This window comes from Oryzias melastigma, linkage group LG9 (genome assembly GCF_002922805.2).
Source record: "Oryzias melastigma strain HK-1 linkage group LG9, ASM292280v2, whole genome shotgun sequence".
Taxonomy (NCBI): Eukaryota; Metazoa; Chordata; class Actinopteri; order Beloniformes; family Adrianichthyidae; genus Oryzias; species Oryzias melastigma.
The window spans coordinates 12,416,997-12,439,692 of record NC_050520.1 but is presented as its reverse complement, the minus strand read 5'-3'; the positions used below and the strand labels follow the sequence as shown (position 1 = coordinate 12,439,692).

General features: G+C 39.3%; 1 protein-coding gene across 1 annotated transcript in view; it reads left to right on the top strand.

The window, feature by feature from the left end:
* Window positions 1–22,696, top strand: part of npr3 (natriuretic peptide receptor 3) — a 35,563-nt gene that overhangs the window by 3,619 nt on the left and 9,248 nt on the right. The window contains exon 2 of the mRNA XM_024260098.2: window positions 19,411–19,533. Within this exon, the coding sequence (XP_024115866.1) occupies window positions 19,411–19,533 (123 nt within the window). The remainder of the gene's footprint in view (window positions 1–19,410; window positions 19,534–22,696) is intronic.

The window sequence follows — 22,696 nt, the reverse complement described above, 5'->3', positions numbered from 1 at the left end:
TTAGCAAATATTTAAGCTGGCTATCAGCTTCCGCGTTTTTAGCTATCAATTTCAGCATCTTCAGCTGCCAAATTCATCTTACAGCATTCACACTAGCATTAACACAGGTAATGCTATATATCTAGTTTATAGTTATGTTGAAAAGTTATGGTTTAAAGTTTTAAAAATGTAGTTTTAGGGAGTTCAATAAATGTTTATCCTGTTCGGTCCGTGACCTAAAGTGTGTTTTGGATTTTGGCTCCCTGTGCGATTGAGTTTGACACCGCTGTTCTAAGATTTTATTATTTCTTTAATCTTTTTTCGAGATTTATTAGTTTTTTTTATTCCTTTAGGTGGCCTTTTGTTCATTTTAATGTACTATTTTTACACCTATCTTTTTCATTTTTTCATTTTTCTATTATTGCACATACAATTTTTAATTATTATGGTTAATTTGTTGTTCTGTTATATTTTTTTATTGACTTTTCTGACATTATCCTTTATGTATTCTTTTCATTTCTTTCTATTGAGTTTCTAATGAGTTTACACATTTAAACACATTCATTTAGAAATACATTGATAATCTACTATATCATTTGAATATATGTATATTAATCTGATCCAGTTCTCATACTGTAAATGTATCAGTGAAATAATGAGATTGTTAATATCATCCAGTGTTACCTGGATTCTCTAAAGGAGAAGTTCTAACTAAAATGTTCAGATCATTAACCCTTCAGTTATCCTAGGTATGTTTACATCGGGAGTGGGGTCGTCTGGACCCCACAAGACAGTGCGCTGAACTTTTTTTTTCCAATCAATTATTTTTGAGTTCATAGAATCCGGTCCACCTTTGTCCACATTTGTCATGGGGGGGGATCACAAATTAATGTAAGGGTAGAGTCATCTGGACCCCGTTGATAGCAGACCACAAATTGTTACTTTTAAAAATATTTCCATAAAAGTTTTTGGAAAATTCCTGCCTGTGAGTTTATAAAGATTCTTCATGTAGTCAGCAATGTATTTTTAGGCCCACTGAGCGTTAGCATTAGCCATCCTATGGGGATTTCTATTAAACATTAGCATCAAGCTACCAGTCTTTAGCTTTGTGTGCTAAATCAATGTATGTCTTTCGTGGATCGATTATTAATCTATTAAGCTTAAATCGATTCAAATCGATTGATTGATTTTCAACCCAACCCTAATCATGACGTCAAACTTCTGAAACTTACATGGTTTGACCAATCACAAAATTCCACTGTAATACCTCAATTCTACCTGTAGGGTGAAGCACACAGACGGTTTTGACTATATTCTCAAGAATTAAATACATTTATTGTAATTTATTCAAAATTGGTCAATGGCCAACATACATAACTTTTAAAGCCTCATTTATAGAGATCAACAGAAAAAAAAGTGGATTTATGGTTTGGTTACCCTTTAAATGATGTTTTTATACATTTTTTAATTCACTCTTTTGTATACTTTTACTATAGAGGCAGTCTCATTTAGCTACAAACACATCAAAACATTTAGATAATAAATAATTAAAAAAAAACATTTAAAGAACATTAAAACCTTAAATACTGAGTGAAGTATTGAAACCATAAAACATTGATTAAGAGAAACATTTATAATATTTGGTTAAGTCCTGTTTTTCTTTGAGTTTGTCTTTGAAGACGTGATGATGGCAGTTCAGTTCAACCTTTTAGGAAAATGTTCACGGCCAGTGGAGCTGCACGCACAAAAGCTTTCTTCCCGAGCTCCGATCCTTTGATGAGAACGTTCTGCTGCTTCCAGAAAGGTTCTTCAATTGTACTCAGCTGAGGACCGGCGGATCTGTTCTTGTTGGAGCTGCTATTGTGTTTCTGTCTGTGATCTTTTCACAGGAGTTCAGCTTTGATGTTTCACATCCTTTTTTTCTTCTGCTCAGAAAGTTTCAATTCTGAACCTTTCAGATTCAGTTTGAAGAGATGCTAAGTGACAGCTGACTGCACACACTCACACCAATGCACAAGTAGAAATAGAAACACACCTTCACACACACTGATTCACTCACACACAAGCACCCCCCCCACACACACACACACACCAGCCTCTGTTTGAGGCCTTTGACAATTTTCATGTCAAATCAGACAAACCAGCATCTCAGTGAATGTCTCAATATTTCATCAAAGCTGCTCCTGAAGCAGAAACTTTACATTCACTCTCAGCTGACACCCCCAGAAGTGACAGGTTTGCAGTCCGAGCATCAGCCCCCAAACCTCTGAGAGATCTCAGTTATAGAGGAGAGCTTTGGAAGTTCCAGGCTAGTTTATCTACAAATCTCTGGTTTTGGAGTGTCTCCACCTGTGTCAGTCCATCTGCCCCCAGGTCCAAAGTGGGAGACTGACCACACAATAACCACACACCTCAGCCCCGTCCAGAGCGTTCAGGCTGTCAGGCTTCACTCTTCACTGGTTCCCAGGCTGAAGATAAGACATCCTGCAGGAGTCTCCCGCTCTGAAGGACAGCTGCTTCCTGAGGAAGAGCAGGCTCCTCCCTCTGTTTCCTCTCAGCTTTGTCCTGCCTCCCGACTTAGTGCAGGTTGAAAGAGTTTGATGGTAGTCTGAGATGCTTCTGCGATGGAACGATTTCATGACTTCTACTTTTAAAGACCTACCTCTGATGAGAATCCTGTTTTTAGAGTTTTTAACATATATTTATGGCATTTTTCTTCTGAAAGAGAACAAATGTAATACGAAATCCTTTTGTTTTTGCATTTCCAAGTATTTCTCCCTGTAAATCTGTCAATCAAACTGTCACAGACTCTGTTTGAATGAATGATCTTCTTTCCATCAACAGCTCTGCTGCACATGCACTAAACCCTCATCTGTTCCTAGTGTCTAGTTCAGGTTCTGGAGAAGAGAAGATGGTATCTTCACATTGACTGCAGTCAAATGAGCCGCCGTTCACATTTCTGTGGTCAAATCAGCATCACTGGATTTTTGGTGTGAGTTTCATCCAATACTTACGGTAGCAGGACTGAGAACGCTGGAAAATCTCCACCAGACTCCACGGAGCTTCTTGATGTGACCACGGAAATGTGAACGGCGGCTCATTTGACCGCAGTTGGAAAGGATTGTAAATCAATGAAAGAGCATTTTGATGTTAGCTTTGATTATTTTATCAAGAACTCTGAGAAACCAATGATTGAATGTATTGATCACAGTCAATAAACATTGGAGAATTAGCTAAAAGAGTCTTTGGTGAACTGGAAGGAGAAAGAATCAGGATTTTGGAGGAAGTTCTGTCCATGAAGATCTTCACTTCCTCGTCCAGCTGACATCCGGGTCAGAACCATACGGCTGGACATTACCCAGACTGATGGATGTTGTTATGGAGCAGAGGTGAAGATTTATGCTAGAGAGACACAGAGCTATCAGAATCAGACGCAGGGGGTGATCAGGGGTGGAGCTCCAAAAGCCACGCCCCCTCAGAGGAGATTTTGGAATCAGAGGCTTCAGATCAACGTGAAAAATTGCTTTTTAAGACATTTAGGTTGTGGGATTTTGGTTAAAAACCTCATAATCATAATTAAAAAACTACTGGGAATGTTTTTTTAAATAAAAAATTGTCATAGGGAGTCTTTAGAGCCTGTTTTCAAGTGAGGTTTCTCTAGGTTTATAGAATCATGCCAGTGATATAGAAACATACTTGTCAATAAATGACACAAGTGAAATCTGTTTGATTGTTTTGGGAAAAACAATCAAGTTTCATCTGAATAAAATCTAAAACTGTTTCAACAACAGCTTGAGTAAAATAGTTCAACTTTATTCGCATCCACAAAAACCTGCAGCTGCACTTTGTAAAGCCAAAAGTATTGAGGATTTCTTTGCTAAACAAGCAAACTGGTACGCTCAGTCTGTTTTTTTGACTTTGATGCAAAATACAAAGAAATCAGGAGCAATACAGCAAACTGGTCAATGTAACACACTCAGCGTGACCGATCAAAGGGAAGTATAGGACTGTTAGAGGGTCAACAAACCGCCACAATTTAACAAAGGACTGCAGGCTTTGTTGTTACAGCAGAGAGAATGAGTCTTTTCTGCTTGTGTAAATGGGATTGCCAGAGGCAGAGATTATTAAGACCCTTATCCAGACTGGTATACTCTTTGAAGAGATAAGGGATGATATGCAACCAGTCATGGTCGTTAAAGCCAACTTGAACGGACTCTATTTTCTTAAGTCTCCATTTTCAACAGTTTTTTTTCTGCAGGTTCTTGTCTGTGTGACACAACAGTGCAGGCTAACTCATTAAAATCATGCTGTTTGCTCCTGTTATCTACTGCACACAGATACACAATTGATTCTCTGCAAAACATAAACAACATGTAATCCATGAGAAAAGTAAAACGCTCCAAAGTCAACACTTAAAGAACCTGCAGGAAGTTGTAAAAAAATGCTAGAAGATGCTAGAATCCAAATGGTAGTCTTAAAACAGTGCAGGTCTCACAGAGATTGACATTAACCCTTTAACACCGGATCTCCAAGGTTTATGTTGATTTACTGTAATGTTTTAATTCCTAACACGATCATTCCAGTAGATTCTCCTATCATGCTCACGGTTGACAAGTTACTGTTATGTTGCAACTTGAACATGTAGATAAACCACTGGAAAAAGACCAGGACAACGAGGACATTTTAGAGTTTTTAATTTCTTCTCCAAATGGTGAAAACTGAAAACAAATATACAAGATGCTCACTTAAAAATGAAGCTTAAATTATGTGAAAATTAAAGTGTTTTGTCGACACTTAAAATTAAAACTTCAAATAATACAAAAATATTTTGCCCTGAATATATATTAACAGAAATAAAAACTGACCTTTAAAGTGCTTCAACATGGATGGCAACACATATCCCTGACCTCATGGTGGATTTTGCCCGCTCTGTCTCTGTAAAACTGGAAACCGGTTATGCAGCAAACTGGAAGTTATTTTCTGTAATTTTTGGTATCTTAACTTAAAAGACTTAAGGTTTGAGATGAATACTTCTTGGGCTTCACTTGGAATGTGTTCTGGGACAGAAACCAACTGGCCCTTGACAAGATTAATCTACGAAAGTTAAAAAAAAAAAGTTACTTGCAGCAGGTTCCGGGATGTCCAGGCCTGTGGAGGGTCGTAGAGTGGAGCGATAGCATCGTAAAAGCATATAAACTGGTGGAAGAGAGGCGATCATTGCTGAGTTAATTAAGGCCACAGACCGGGACAGGCAGCACTGAGCAGGTTAGACCTTGTCAGAGGTTGTTGACCATCACAAGGAGACTGTCAACTCGATTGTTTCAGGTTGTGACGCATCGAACAAAAGTTGTCCAAAAGCAAATAACATACGTGTATATCTTCTCCTTGATTATCAGAGTCCATCCACAGGATCAAAAACACAAAAGGAAGTTACCGGATTGATGTCAGACTGGTCTGACAAAGGGTCAAAAACACAGTAGTAAAAGTAGGTTTAATCTGTCAAGAAGAACTTAGTAATAATATACACTGCTCACAAAAATTAAAGGAACACTTTAAAGAAACACATTAGATACATCAGATCTCAATATGAAGTTGGGTATCTATACAAATAATGACAGGGCCGTGTCTTTGGAACAAAAGGATGACAAGTCTTTAATGGAAACTAAATCAGTCAGACAGACAGAGGACGATCACGAGCATGGGATCATCCAAGGGGAGACTAGAGTTGTCAAAGTTCAGTTGTTGGTCAAGGCAGTCGGCAACCAATCAGAGAATAATTAGGGTCAGAATCAGAAGATTTGGTCTAGATAGAAACGCTAGGTTATACAGGCTGAGTGGCATAAACAATATTTCATCAGCTTCCACACAGAAAGGTCCCAAATCCCCAGTCGGGATTCGAACCGGGGCCTTCTCGCTGTGAGGCAAGAGCGCTAACCACTGCGCCCCAAACTCAGCCATCACTTTTGAATTGTTGATTAACATAATTATTTTAAAAAACAAACTAATGAAACAGGCCTGGACAAAAATGATGGTACCTCAATGAAAGATTGAAAACTATTTGACCAGAGTGACATGATTAACTCAGGTGTGTCCTTTAATTGACATCACAGGTGTTTTATTTATTGTTACTTTTGTACGTTTTGAGTGATTTCAGTGAGAATTGTGGGTTTGTCCTTCTTTAACTGAGGGGTATGAACACTTTTGTCCACGTCTGTATGTTACTGGTCCGGCCCGATTGAGATCAGAATGTGGCCCCTGAACCAAAATGAACACCCCTGATTTAGACGAAGAAAACTTTTCAAATTATTATTCCTAATAAATATCCCTAAAAGTTACAGAAGCATTTTTTGTCACTTTCTTAGCCATGGTTAGTAAGGCTGCAAAGATCCCATTGTTGTTCTCTGACTTCTTCCAGACATTAGAGTTGTGTGATCCTCTGATGAGCTGCAGCATTTTATTTTGTATTTTCTTCAGAAGAGCCCCAAGTGGATCCATGGGTGATCTGAGCACTGCTATAGCTGTGGAACAGTTACAGCATGAACTCTGACACCTTGAAAAAGACATTTCCCTCTCATCAGACGGCTGGGGGGCTGTGGTGCAGTGGTAGGGCGGTCGAACTCTGATCGGAAGATTGCAGGTTCTACTCCAACCTTGCCTTCTCATGTTTCGAAGTGTCTTTGGGCAAGACACTAAACCCCGCCTTTACTCTGGTGGAAGGTTGGCGCCAGTGTTCAGCAGCAGAGCCACCATCAGTGTGTGGTGGGCTTTTGAGGCAGGTAGAGAAGCGCAATATAAGTGAAGCCCATTTACTGGTAGAATGCCAAGGCACCCAAATTGATCTGAAAATAAACTAAAAAAGTTGCATTACCTGTGATCATGTTAGTGTGAATGCTTTTTGCTGAAAATGCTAAAGCTTTTTTGGTAAAAACGGTGATGCAATTTACTTTAATTACTGAAGGGATTCATTCATTCAGTCATTTTCTTGACCGCTTCTTCCCTTTCGAGGTCGCAGGGGTGCCGGAGCCTATCCCGGCTACGGATGGGCGAAGGCGGGGTTCACCCTGGACAGGTCGCCAGTCTGTCGCAGGGCCTCAATCACACACTCAGACACACACACACACATACATACATACATACATACATACATACACATACAACCACTGCGCCACCGTGCAGCCCTACTGAAGGGATTTGCTGAAAAATTAGCAAAATGTTAAATTTGCTTAAAGTCTGGAAATTTCTTTAAGAACTATGAGAGTTGATCAAAATTTCTGAAAAAGTTGCAGTAAAATTGTTTAAAAATCTCTGTGCCAATTTAGCAAAAATATTCAGTGTGTTGCTAAAATATGAGCTAAACTCCAAATTAGACCACAAAAACCTCAGTAGATACCAAATTAGCCAAATTGCTAGCAAATTGCTAAAATACTAGCTACACTCCAAAATAGCCTAAAATTCCTCAGTAAACTAAATTAGCCAAAGACCTTAGCATGTTGCTAAAATAGAAGCTAAACTCAAAATTTTTCTTGAAAATGACTATAAAAGATGAAAACATTGCCCATAAATATTTTTTAAAGCTTTGTTGCTAATTAACTTAAAATTTTTAAATTTGTTGACTTTCTCATTCATTTCCTCTGGGGCATATTTTGCCCAATATCTCAAAAACTATAAAGTTTATGAATCCCAAAAATACAAGCAGTAATGTTTTGAACAATCTGAACGTTTTGATACCAAGATTGGTAAAATTGTTGAAATTGTGATTGAGTTTTTATGAGCTGAAGAACATAAGGAAAGGAGCAGGAGAATCACTATACTGGTAATGCTTAATAAGCATTCACACAATAAATAAATCAATTACCTCCAGGAAAAGTCTGAGTGTGATAGCAGCAGCACACCAGCATGAGGCAACCCCAACACAAATGTGGATGCCATCAACATCATGAAGACAGAAGAAAGTGTTCAAGCACGCAAAGGAAAAGACAAAAGAAAACTAAGATGCTACAAGTGGAAAAGAATGTGGTGCTGGATTTGGAAGTGGATGTTAGCACGCATGAGAGGATCCTCTGGCCAAGAGGAGAAATGCAGAAGGTGTCAAGTTGAGGCACGTCCAAACACGCGAGCTGCTCTCAGGGCCTCCGTGTCACTTTGAGAAACTCTGCAAGGATGGAGATGGACAAACACCAGCTCCACTGAGCACGCTCACAGCCAACAGCAGGCAGCGCCGAGGACGCTCTGACCCAACACACGCCCCGGGCTCTGCAGGTATAATCGTGTTACACATGAAAGGCCTATTGAATAAACACCATAATACAAAACAGCAGCATTTATTGGCACAGCAGCTGCTCTGCAAACCTAATCTGATGGACAGCAGCCTCTGAAGTTCAGGAGCAACACTTTCTGCATTCATTTCAGCTGTCAATCACTCTGTGACGGAGATACAACCCCAGCATAAAACCCAGATCTTCTGCAGACGAAGACTCCACCCCCTTCTCCAGTCTTTCTGCTAACTTGGAGGTCTGATGGAGCCTGAGAGGCCCGCCCACAATCACATCATGGCAGATTTGCCCCACAGTATGATGCTGCCACCAACGTGCTTCCCAGTCTGGAGGATGTTTTTGCTTTTAAGGAAGAAAACTGTTAATAAGAAAACAGGTGGAATAAAACTGGATCTTCACAGAAAACTGTCTGATATATGGCAAAAGTATTAGTTAGTTCTTCCAGTGTTGTCTGTGAAGATCACAGACATATATTATTTCACTGGACAAAACAAGGTGTTGACGTCACCCATAGAAAATACCTTATCTCCATCCCTATTTTTTTGATTAGTCAACAAACTAATCGGCAAACTGGATTAGAGCACACATCTTAACCACCATTAGCTTTAAACTAACTAAAAAGTAGATAGATAGCATTACCTGCTATAATGCTAGTGTGAATGCTGTAAGCTGAATTTGGTCGCTGAAGATGCTGAAATTGATAGCTGAAAACGTTGAAGCTAATAGCTAAAAATGCTGAAGTTGATAGCCAGCTAAAATATTAGTTAAATGCAAAAGTATGCAGTATAGATGCTCTAAACGCAATTTCATTGTTATTCTGTGGCAATGACAATTTAATACATTTAATTGAATTGAATTCTTCCATACTATAAAGTAACGACTGATCGACTATTAATTAATAGTCGATTAGTCGTTGATTAGTCAACTAATCGTGGCAGCCCTATTTGAAACCTGTCGACAGCGATTAGTCTGAGTCAGTCAGAGTCACGTTTTTAGAGGAACTACTGTCACCAATCAGGAGTGAGCTGGTTCGAAGACCACGCCCCTTCCTGAGAGCAAGCTTGGGAAAATCTGTCAATCAAACTTTGGAGGCGGGGCGAGCAGGCACCACGTGCTTTTACTAAGGCATCTGATTGGTCACTTTATAACAAGGGTATTCAAGTCCAGGCCTCGAGGGCCGGTGTCCTACATGTTTTCCAACCAACCTTCCATTGAAGCTCCTTATTGGCTAAACATACCTGATCCTGGAAATTAGCAGCCAATAAGGAGCTTCAATGGAAGGTTGGTTGGAAAACGTAGGACACCGGCCCTCGAGGCCTGGACTTGAATACCCCTGCTTTATAACTTGAATAACTTATGATAAAGAAAAAATATCCTTAAAAAATAGGATTTGAAAGAGGATAAGAAGAAAGCATCAGAACAAGAATGTTTATTCTGGCAAATAAAATGACGGAGTATTAACTGTCACTTTCTCAATAGAAGTCTATTAGACTTTGGGATTCTTGAAACTCGCAGGTTCTTCCCTTAGGAACACGAGAGGGGAGGGGTTGGTATGTCCAGTGAATATACAGTCAATGGTGAAGATCCAACACAATCTGTTGTAAATCTGCTGTTGTGGTTGAAAATTGGATTATTGCTAAACAATCATCTTTTTCAAACAATAATCTCCTTTTTGTGAGTCAGCTGATGGAGAGAGGAGCGGCCCCTCGTTCCGCGTTCAGCTGCGCTGTATGGAGATCACCTCACCAGCACAGCTCCTCCTTCAGATGCAAAAGTGTCATACAAGCATCTTGAGATAAAAAAGTGAATAAGTAGGAGAATACTGTACATCATTTTATCACATTCCTAAAGACCCAGAGAGATGGAGGTAATAGCAAAATAGCCAGGAGCAAAACAACTGAAAGATGGACCCTCCAGCGGTTGGATTCTGCTTGTGCAGTCATGACTTCATTCACGTATGTAACCGTACTCAAAGCTAACTCACTTTCATTAATATTTGCTATAATCGTGGTTTCGCATTGATGCTAGTGTAAAACCATAGTTCATTGCATGTAATATGTTGGGATAGCAGTGTCGTGTTTAAGTTAGCAAGCGCTAACGTAGCAATAAAAATGTGGATCCTGAAATGTTTATTTATTTTGTAGGAAGAAAGAGTGATAATCCATGGAGTCTGGACTTTATTCTGTCTATTTTCAACTACCTTCTATCTTCAGAGAAGAGAAAAATAAAATTGACAACCAGACGCGTTAGCCAAGCTAATGTCAACAAACAACAACAACAATCCGACCCTGCAGCTAGCCATGCTAATGTTAGCTGCCTGGAATATAACGCTCACCCTTCCAGTGATGATTCAGCAATTTTTTGGCTGGAGAGTCCTCAGCTGAATGTTCACTACAAACCCATGTTGAATCTATCTGTAACCCTCCAGGCTTTTGGAAACTTTTAGAGTCCCCCGTGTAGGATGATGGGAAGTTTGTTTGGCAGTTATTTGTCTGGATAGCATTTGGGACGTTTTATTCAGTGGAGATACCTTTAAAATGCACGCCGGGAACATTATACGGGTCTGTAACATTTAACCTTTTCATATTTTTTAAATACGCTGATGGCTTGAAAGTTTCAGCAGTGGCGCTCACGGCAGTGCTTTTCATATTACTGCCAAAATGGCCGACTGTCTACAGGGAGTCACGTGGGGTCCAGCGTTTAGTACAATAAGCCAAATAAGGTTTATTAACATCTAAAGTGAGTCCGTTGTCTGAAACGGCCACATTAATAAACTGCTTACAAGCTTAGTAAATGTATTAACCATCTTTGTCGACATTATATTGAGTGTTTTGCATTACCTCATCTAAATTGTTACCAAAAGTTATATTTGTGGTGCTTTTAACGTGTTCTTGTGGACTTTTTTCTAATGATGGTGGACATATATCAAGAACATTGAGATTAAAGTTTGAGTTCTAAGTATTTTTAATTCAAATTGATGTGAATATTGAAAAAAAAAATATTTGGATAAAGCAGTGATGTAGGAGCTACAATCAGCGTGTTCCATGCTCCACTCCATTCTGATGCATCCACTTCTAAAAAATATATCCAAGAACGTCTTTGTTTTCCTCGTCTCAGCCGGAATCTGGATCAGAACTATATGACTGGATAGCTCTGATATTGATCACTCTTTATGTTGCAGCGCTAGTGTTAGCTTGGGGTTTTGGGGTGCTGTAAGCTAGTAGGAGAGTGTGGGTGATGGGAAGAGGGGGTGGAGTTTCTCTGTGACAACAGTCCTGTCCACAATACAGAGGTGGATTTCTGAGGAGCTTCTGCTGCTCACGTCTGCACCTTTGTCCTAGAAAATGACACAGATTTTTTTTTCAATTTTGACTAAAAATGGCATAATCTTAATTAAAAGACCACTGGGAACGCTTTAAAATCGATCAAATCTGATTGTAGTGGGATTTAATAATATAAGAAACTTTTGTTTTTTAATGTAAAAATCCATAACACACCCTAAGGTCGTGGGCCAAATAGGGTAAACATTTATTGAACACTCTACAACTACATTTAACTACATTTTTAAAACTTTAAAACCATAACTTTTTAACATAATTATAAACTAGATGTACATAGCATTACCTACGATAATGTTAGTGTGAATGCTGTAAGCTGAATTTGGCCCCTGAAGATGCTGAAATTGATAGATAAAAACACTGAAACTGATAGCTGAAAATGCTGAAGCTGATTTCTTGCTAAAAAATTAGCTAAATGCCTAATTAGACTAGATTAAAGCATGTAGCTGAAAAATAGCCAAACTTCAAAATAGTCTAAAAACTGCAAAAAAGAATAAAATAGCCAAAACAGATAGCATGTTGCCTAAATATGAGCTAAACTCCTAAACAGCCTTAAAAAGTTTAAATTATCCAAAACAGTTATGTTGCTGAAAAAATGGCTAAACTTCAAAATAGCCTAAAAATCTTCATGAATGCCAAATAGTCCAAAAAGCTAGCAGAATGACAATTTTTAAAACTTTAATCTGTAACTTTTTAACATAATTCTGAATAATAAAAAGGCAGGAATATTATTCAAAATAAATCAACTTAAACCTTAAATAACTTTCTGTATTTAACTCTCCATAAAAATGCATTTTGTCAAAATTTTACAAGTTAGAAATGTGAGCAAGGTAAAATTGGGCCATTAATAACAATCAAATAAAATGATCTTATAAATAAAATGATCGGGCCTGGACTTTGACACATGTGCATTAACAGAATACTGATCTACTTGAACAATAGAACAGATGTTAAAATTTGCCTAAATAATTCCAAGTGCTCAGCATGTAAACAAGCATGGGAGAAGGTTTCAGTGTTTGCACAGGAGAACACGCAGAACAGAAACACAAACCACGGAAGGAAGCAGCAGCAGGCTTTAGCAGAGCCGACTGATCCTGAAGCAGAGCCCCCTCCCTCCCAGCAGGAGCTTCAGCTGGGATTTGTACTACTGGTGACGGTCTGCGGAGCTGCTTCTCTCAGTCAGTCTGTGAACCTGTGTGCAGCGGCTCTCACACTGAACTGGTCTCGAGTGTTCCTCCCCAGAACTCTGGAACCAGCAGAAAGGAAAACCCAGACTCACTGAAAGAAGCTGGCTGCGAGTTCTGCCCCGCCGAGCGGCTCCCCCAGCACACAGCCGGCAGTGTGTGCAGCTCGCTGCAATTAAAGGCTGCTACAGTGCAGCAGGACTGAGCCCAAGTTTGTCCCTCTGACCCGAGGGAGTTTTCTGGGGGGGCGTAGAAGTGACAGAGCAGTGAGGAATGTTCCAGAGAGACGGAACCGTCCTGCAAGCAGAAGCCCCTCTTTAAATGCTGCCTTGTTTGTTTGTTTTGTTACATCACAGAGATCCTGGACAAACGCGTCAGCCAGCATTCCTCATCATTATTGATACTATTATTATTCAGTACTTTAGTAGTAATAGTTACAATTACTGCTTGAGCACAGGCAGTCACTGCTTCTTCTTCTCTCGTGAGGCAGAAAATCTGGATTTTTATTCACATTTTTTCATTTGATTTCTTCTTTCAGAATTTAGAAATTTAGAATATTTAGAAATAGGGCTTCCATGATTAGTTGAATAATCGATAAGTCGTCAACTAAATCTAGCCGATTAGTCATTACGTTATATTATATGGAGTCAGATTGCAGTAATATTTAAAGTTACTAAGGCATTCTGCTAGCTTTTTGGACTACTTTGGCATTCATAAAGGTTTTTTAGGCTAATTTAAAGTTTAGCTAATAATTCAGCTGCATGCTAGCTGTTTTGGATAACTTAGGTTGTGTCCAAATTCCTCCCCTAACCCCTAACTACTAAAAAACGGTATAGTGTGGGACCATATAGTGCCCTGGATTTTAAAGGTAATTCGGACACGATGCTCACTACTTTTCTTTGGTTTTTCTAAAACCAGAAATGATGTCATCAATTTCATGAAGTGAAAATTGAACAAAAACGAACATTTCACAACATTTATTTATGACTCCACTGTGTTCTGATGGTGAATATGTGGATGGTTTATTCAAATATTGCATTTAAAACAAGTTTTTTTGTTCGCAATTGCTCAACCACAACGCATACGGGGCGGCACACGTGGTGCAGTGGTAGGGCGGTCGACTCCTGATCAGAAGTGAGCAGGTTCGACTCCCACCTTGCCCGCCCATGTGTCGAAGTGTCCTTGGGCAAGACACTGAACCCCGAATTGCCTCTGGTGGGAGGTTGGCGCCAGTGTTCAGGAGTGGAGCCACCACAAGTGTGTGAATGTGTGAATGGGTGAATGGGTCTGTGACTGTGAAGCGCTTTGGGCCCTCAAAGGAGGGTAGAAAGCGCTATACAAGTATACGCCATTTACCATTGTGGTTTATATCCGCTAATCTACTGAGCATCAATAGTTTTTCGTAAAAACTTCCAAGAAATTTCGTGTGCACTCGATTTGGAATTAGTAGATTCAGACAGCACTAGAAAATGGTGAACGCACTATATAGTGCATTATATAATGATTAGGGGGGAATCCAGACACAACCTCAGGCTTTTTTCAGTTTTTTAGGGTATTTTGGAGTTAAACTAATGTTTTAGCTGGCTATCAGCTTCAGTGTTTTCAGCTATCAGCTTCAGTGTTTTCAGCTATCAACTTCAGCATTTTTAGCTATCAATTTCAGCATCTTCAGCTATCAGCACTAGCATCTTCAGCAGCCAAATTTAGCTTACAGCATTCACACTAGCATGCTATATATCTAGTTTTTAGTTAGTTTAAAGCTAATGATGGTTAAGATGTGTGCTTTACATCCAGTTTGCGCATCGCCTGATTAATGGACTAATCAGAAAAAATAATCGGTGATTAGTCGACTATCAAAATAATCGCTTGTGGCAGCACTAATTTAGAAATGAGTTCTGTGTTCCGTGCTGACTCAGCACTCCACCTGTGATGAGTCATCACATCAGACATGCTTGTGACTGTGGAGGAAGCTAAAGATCATTCCTTTAACACTGGAGCTCCAGTGTTTATGTCATTTGATTTACTCTAAGTTTTCAGCCGGTAACACAACGATTCCAGTAGATTCTGAAGGAGAAAAGCGGCGCGATGAGCTGCTTTCCTCCTTCAGAATCTACTGGAACCTCTCTGAACCACTGGGCAACAGGAGCTGAGGAAAGGAGTAAGCCTCCAGGCTGACAGCGTGAAGCTGGAAGACCATTCTGTCCTGTGATCTCTGATGTTCATTTGTCAGAATTCTCCTTCGACTTCTTGTTCTGATTCTTTTGGGATGTTTTCCAGTCCCTGCACAAACCCATGTCAGTAGAGATTAGACTCAAACCGGCCTCAGCCTGAGGCGCTTTTCAGTCTGGATGCTGTTCAGAGTCAGACTTCAGAGCGTGAATGAAAGTCAGATGTTTGATTTGTGAACAAAAACAGTCGTAATTTCAGTACCTGCTGTGGCAGTAAGGGGGCGCTGCATGGCTGAGATTACGTGACCTTACCCTGAGCTCACATGGCTAGCATTACAGCTCAGGTGTGAAGCTGTAGCAGCTCATATTGGCTTCTGGATGGCTGCAGACACAGGCTCTGGTGCCAACCTCGAGAAACTCCAAACTCACACAGGTTCACACGATAACCCTCCATAACCGTCTCTGGCAACCCATTTAGGAAAATGGATTGACGTTCAGGACAAAAATCCTCACATCCAACCACCATGTTGAATCTCTTTCTCTACTCTTTGATATAGTCACTGAAAATGTCACGTGCCCGGAGCTGAGTTCCTGATTGGTCAACTTCACTATGCCCAAATCGCACCGCATCAGACTATGTCTTTGACATTGACCAAACATTGAAACTTGACGCCTCCGGAAGCCAGCCGCGACTGGTGTGAATGCACCATTAGTCTCAACTGTCCTTACAGGCTGTCTGTGGTGAAACATGGACAAGCCTGTATGGAGGACGCAGGCGGAGCACTCCCCCTAAGATGCAGCCGCTCTTCCCTAAACCCCTCATGAGCCCCCACAACCCAAAAACCTACAGCACCGGTACAAGTCAATCCCCAAAGTTTTTTCTGGAAAAGCCACATTTCAAAGATAACAGAGATCCTCTTGGTAAACTTGAACCACGACTCCACCTTCCACTCCCAGATGTACAAGAAACTTTAGAGTAGCAGTTCTGCAAATAAACACTAGAGGCAGGTTTCTACAAGAGTCACACAGACTCTCATATTAAACTGTTACAAAGCACATTTACAGCCAAATGTCAGAGCAATATTGGTATTATTAGATTTATTTTCTATTTAGGACAAGGATTTTTTTAAATTTAGATTTTGTTGAAGTGCAAATGTGTAGATGTGTTGTTTTTATTGACAGGTGGCTGGACCAGAGGGTGGGCAGGAGGTCAGCCAGGAAAATCTTTCAGGTTCATCAAATGTTCACTTTCAACTGTCCATTTTTGGGACAATGATGAGGTGGGCAGAGTTAACTCAAATCAGCATAAATCAGGGGGTGTCAAACTCAATCGCCCGAATCCAAAACACCCCTTAGGTCACGGGCCGAACAGGACAAACATTTATTGAACACTAAAACGACATTTTAAAAACTTTAAAACCATAACTTTTTAACATAACTATGAACTAGATATAAAGCATTACCTGTGATAATGCTAGTGTGAATGCTGTAAGCTGAATTTGACCACTGAAGATGCTAGTGCTGATAGATGAAAATGCTGAACTTGAAAGCTAAAAATACTGAAGCTGATAGTTGAAAATGCTGAAGCTGATAGCTAGCTAAAATGTTAGCTAAATGTCAAAGTACCCCCCCCCCAAAAAAAAAACTTAGGTTACACAAAACAGCTAGCATGTAGCTAAAAAAATAGCTAAACTTCAAAATATAATAGACAATTTGAAAAAAGTCCACATTTGCCAAAACAGCTAGGTTGTAAATGATAGCATAACCGAAATAGCCTAAACAAAAAAAAAAAACTTAGGTTAGCCAAAACAGCAAGCATGTAGCTTAAATATAACCTAAATTCCAAAATAGCCTAAAAAAGCTAAAAAAAAAAAAAAAAAAATGGTTAGTCAAACAGCTAGCATATAGCTGAAAAAATAGCTAAACTTCAAAATATCCTAGAAAACTGAAAAAAACGAAATTAGCCAAAACAACTATAATGTAGCTGAAATATTAGCTAAACTCCAGAATATCCTAAAAAATCTTAGTAAATGCCAAAATAGACCAAAAAGCTAGCATAACGCCAATTATTAAAACTTTAAAACTGTAACTTTTTATCATAATTATGAATAATAAAAAGGCAGGAATATTATTCCAGAATAAATCAACTTTCGTATTTTACCTCCATAAAAATATATTTTGTCAAAATTATACAAGTTAGAAATAAGAGCAAGATAACATCGGATCATTAATAATAAAATAAAATGATCTGGAGGCCGGATAGAATTACCCGAGGGCCGGATCCGGCCCCCGGGCCTTGACTTTGACACACGTGGCCCAAAGGTTCCACTTCCGACTTCATTTTCACTGTGAGTGATCTCTGGCATCTGGTGTGTGTGTGATGCTCTGGCTGAGGAATGCTGTGTGTAACGTTGTTTTCCTCTGTGAAGTGGATTGCGTGCTGCAATGACACTTCTCACCTCAGCTTTTCCATTTCTCTCCGGAATGCTGAGTGTTTCACTGCGGCTGCTGTTCAAGAATTCTATAATTCAGGGAGATCTTTAACAACTCACAGCCCAGCATCTGTCCACGAGTCCACAATCCTGTCTTTATTTTCGCGTTAAGATGTGTTTCTAAAGGGGTGGTAATCCTGTTTCTCTGCCTTCTTCAAGGGCTAAACACTTCACTAAACATTCTCCAGACAGGCAGGCAGAGCGGGAATCGAACCGACAACTCTCCAGGGTTGAAGGCCTTCTAAATGTAATCTTTTGAGGGGATTGGAGGCATCACCTCGTCTGGCTCTGTCACACACTGCCCCAGTCCTGAAGAACATCTGCCCACCATCTGCCCTGGTGTGTCTGCTGCTGTTCTCAGAGAAGAGCTTTTAGACTCTACCGAGAGTCAGGTTCTGGTGCTGGAGGATCCATAATGCAGGAGATCCGGCTTGTGATGGGATTTTAAACTGAGACAACAGAGAAACAAAAAAAGCAGATAACCTGATCAGACTGAACCAAAAACTCCCCTCTCCATAACCCATAATAGTCTATATGGTGCACAAGCCTTGCAGGTGTTCACTTCTTTTAGTATGACGTTTACCGGAGTAAGAACCTCATAAAGACTATTTTGATTTAATGCAATGAATCTTCTGTGTTCTGTTGATGAAAACTTGAATGATTTAGAACAATACATTTACATCCTTTTTTTCTAATCATTCAAACGCAATGCATTCTGGTCTATATTCACTAATCTCATGAGCATCCAAGCATCCATGAGACTTTTTGGAGGTTTCCAGGACACTGAATTTTGGAATTGTAGATTTAGACACCCCAAAACTATGGTGAACGCCCCATATAGTGCAGTGATTAGTGAAGGAATTGAGACAACCTCAAATACACAGTGGAGGATTGACTTTACTGAGGACAGCTGTGGGTCGTTTTTAAATGAAAGCAGGTGAGGCTGTGACAGGAGGACAAACACTAAACCTCAGATCACACTGGTCAAGCAGAGTCTGTACAGTTTGACCAACAAAACAAGCAAAAATCCTTCGTTTTTTTCTTTGTTCATGTCAGTCTGGATTTTTTAAATGTTCTCATGTTAACTGAATATGAACTTATGGGAGAAAACTGCAATAAAATCTTCAAATCCTGAGTCAGTAAGAGTGACGGTTCTGATCCAGATTCCAGCTCAAAACAAAGACATTCATGGATCTATGTGGATGCATCAGAATGGAGCAGAGCAGAGGGTGTGGTCCGCCCAGGGGAGATTCTACTTGTCAGTTACGCTTTTTTCCTAATATTTTTTTCTCCGCTCCTGATTCCTATAAAAACACATGTAGAAAATTTTCTATTTTCCTTTTTAGTTTTCTTCCTACACAAAGTTGTAGTAGCTGTTTTTTAAAATCCAGTTTCAAAAGCACGATACAGACAGATGATTTTTTTATTATTTCTGTACCCATCACAAATAAAACTGGAAAAATGTTTTGTTCAAAGTCATCTATTCCAGTTCTTTAAACATGGCGATGTCAGGACTGCAAATGCATTGAGGCTCCAAACATCTCGCCCAGATCTGCATGCAGAGACAAAGAGGGATTCTGGAGGATAAATGTATCAAAGTCATAAATCAAGATGTCTGCAGTTAAGATGAACACTTGTTGTTGGTAGAAAGCAGTCATGTTGTTCATTTCTATAATTTTATAGGTTTTATTAAACCTCTGTCCTTGTTTTAATCCAGAATTCACGATTCAAAAGGCCTCAGAGAGAATCCAAGAACATGGAAGTTCCTTCACCGCAGTGTTCAACACTTTTCTTCCAGACATTCAGTTCCAGCTGTTTAAAACTGTCCACCAACATTTGTTTGATTTCTACTGAGAAGCTTTGACTTCCTTGAAGTCTCCGCCTGTGTTTTCCTGTCATCTTGGCTGTGAGCGTTTGCCGGTTTTAGCTCATGCGGCCTCCGGCGGATGACTGATGCTCCTCTGTGCTCTCCGCAGTGGTGATCATGTGCATGGGAGCAGACCGAATACGGAGCATCATGCTGGCAGCTCACAGACACCAGCTGACCCGGGGCAGGAAGATATTCTTTAGTATCGAACTTTTCAACGCCTCCACTTATGGTGAGTATTCTTCTGTGCTGCATCCACAGGTAATTTCCCCTTTGTGGGATCAGTAAAGTTTTATTCTATTCTATTCTATTCTATTCTATTCTATTCTATTCTATTCATGTACAGACAAGAACAAGAAGATGTCAATGAAAAAACACACTGGTCAATGAAACCAAGTACAACTAACACGATGAATGAAAGTTTACCGAAGACCTTTCAGTAACTGTGTTTCCATTAAATCTGCAATTTCGCAAATTGGAATTTTGATAATAAATTCTCTTAATAGAAACACCACAATTTTGAAAAACTGGCATTTTTCGAAAAAAAACTTTTTTGCGCTTATAGGAGGTGGCTTTTGGGACGTATCGAAATAGAGATTTTTCTCAGAACTGTAATGGAAACAGTCTTTTCTAAATAAATGCACTTCTTAGTATGAAGTGTCTGTCCTGAGCGCTGCACAGCGGGCGCCACGAGAGATCCCACGGCGTTCACAGCTCATTATAAGTTGAGTATCATAGGGAATGGTACAGCTCCTCCATAAAATCACCAATCAAAGTTTCATCTTCGCCGCACTTTTCCAGCTGGCGGCCTGAATTAGACGTGGAAGTTTCCATTGACGATGATCACGAGAGCCGTGACAAACTTAAATGAATCTTGTTGTATTGTTGTATAAAGATCCAGCTGTTAGAATGTCTTTGTTTTAAAAAAAAAGACAAACTTCTCCTTCTGCCTCACGTTTGAAGCTTGTCTTCTCTGGACGGCGTGTTTCCTCCACGGAGTAATTCAGGATATTTAGCTTTGGGTGTTATTTTGCTGAGAGACCTACAACTCAGACCACAATTCTTTAAATTAAGGATCACATCTTCTTGTTGATGACACATCCAGTAGGTCATCTGCAGACTTACATTGATTCACTTTTAGTTATTATCTCTCTCAATGATCATTCTTGATTTTTTTTTTTTTTGTAAGTTTGTCTACTCACATCTGGGGAGAGGATATGCTGCATGACCGAGGTTCTTGTTCTGTTCCAGAATGTTCACACAGCTGACATCTGTGAACTGATGGTGCTTCAGGAGCTTCTCTTCTTCAACATCAGCTCAGTCTAAAGCAGTGGTGTCAAACTCAGTTGCACAAGGTCCCAAAATCTAAAACAAACCTTAGGTCACGGGAAAACAGGATAAACATTTATTAAACACTAAAAAAATAATGCTAGATGAATGCTGTAAGCTGAATTTAGACAGTGAAGATGCTAGTACTGATAGCTGAAAACGCTGAAGCTAATAGCCACAAAAAATTAGCTACATTCCAAAACAGCCAAAAAAGCTAAAAAAAATAAATAAATAAAACGTTAAATAAACTTAGGTTAGCAAAAACAGCTAGCATGTAGCTGAAAAATGTCTAAACTTTAAGAATAAACTTTTCAACCTAATAATTTAGGCTGCAGCATGTGTAGCTAAAATATTAGCTCCAAAATAGCCTAAAAAATCTTATTAAATGTCAAAATAGTCCAAAAAGCTAGCAGAATACCAATTTTTAAAACTTTAAAACTGTAACTTTTTAACATAATTAAGAATAATAAAAAGGCAGGAATATTATTCAGAATAAATCAACTTAAACATTAAATAGCTTTCAATATTTAACCCTCCATAAAAATATATTTTCTCAAATTTCTACAAGTTAGAAATAAGTTCAGGATAACATCGGGTCATTAATAACAATAATAAAATGATCTGGAGGGCCGGATAGAATTACACGGAGGGCCGGATCTGGCCCCCGGTCCTCGACTTTGACACATGTGACTTAAAGCTTCATGCTTCACATGATGTTCATTCTTCAAGATGGGTCATTATCAGATTATTAAAATAATCTTGCATTTTGTGGTACAAGCAGCAAATTTGTCCTGGATGCAACTCTTTCAGAAAAGCATGTTAGCCACGAGAAAATCCAAGAATTTAAAATATATCCATTAAGTACATATTATATATGTAATGGTACTCTGTAGGTGCCCCTCAAATTCAAAGTCTGCATTTTTTGCATGAATGATCCATATTTCTGAGACTGGGGCAAACAGACATGAAATATTTTTGTTTCAGTTAAGTGGCCGCCATTTTGGATATCTCTCATGGCTTCCGTGAATTCTGAAAGAGGGATCCTAAGGGCATTCTATGTCAAATTTGGTGTTTGCACCCACAAAATGCGTAAATTCTCCAATGAAAAATCTATATAAACGCACGTAAATGTGTGTTTCAGGCTTCTGCATTCAAAACACTAATTAATCAGGGACATCCTTTTCAATTCACAGAAGTGCCAACCTTTTGAACATTGATCAGGGAGAAGAAATTAATAATTGCGGTTTTTGCCTGGCTGAAATTCCATGACACAAAGTCTTTCGTACATCGGAACAAAGCTTGAAAGGAAAGACCTGGAGCAAGAGTGACTAGATTTGCACCTTTGACATTTCACTCAGAGCCTCTTCCAATTGTAGGTGGTGGACGTGTGAAAGTAGACAGAAATTGGAGGTTCCAGATGATTGTAGTTTTACCCTTTAACACCAGGGCTCCTGTGTTTATGTTCTTTGATTAGGATAACTCCAGTAGATTGTGAAGGAGAAAAGCGGCTTTTCTCCTTCACAATCTACTGGAGTTATGCTGTTAACGGTTGAGAAGTTACAGCACGTTAAAGATTTTGTGTTTAAGCGTCACTGATGTTTAAGGGTTAACTGGAAGGACAGAACGTCTGCTTCTGGAGCTGATGCTTTGGTTAGACAGCAGGCTGTCTCTCTGCTCTCTCAAGTTCGATCTTTTGGAGCTGTCAGAACGACGTTTAGGTCAGGATGAAGGGAAATAAAGGTTTGACAAGGATCTAAATATTGAAAAAATGTTGTTTAATTATACACCCTTAGACGACTTGTGTGAAAGTCAAGGCCCGGGGGCCGGATCCGGCCCTCCTTGTAATTACATCCAATCCTCTTTTTTTCTATTGTTATTAATGACCCGATGTTATCTTGCGTTTATTTCTAACTTGAATAATTTTTGACAAAATGTATTTTTATGCAAAGTAAACTTTGAAAGTTATTTAGAGTTTAAGTTGATTTATTCTGGAATAATATTCCTGTATTTTTATTATTCATAAATATGTTAAAAGTTACAGTTTTAAAATTTTACATACTGGCATT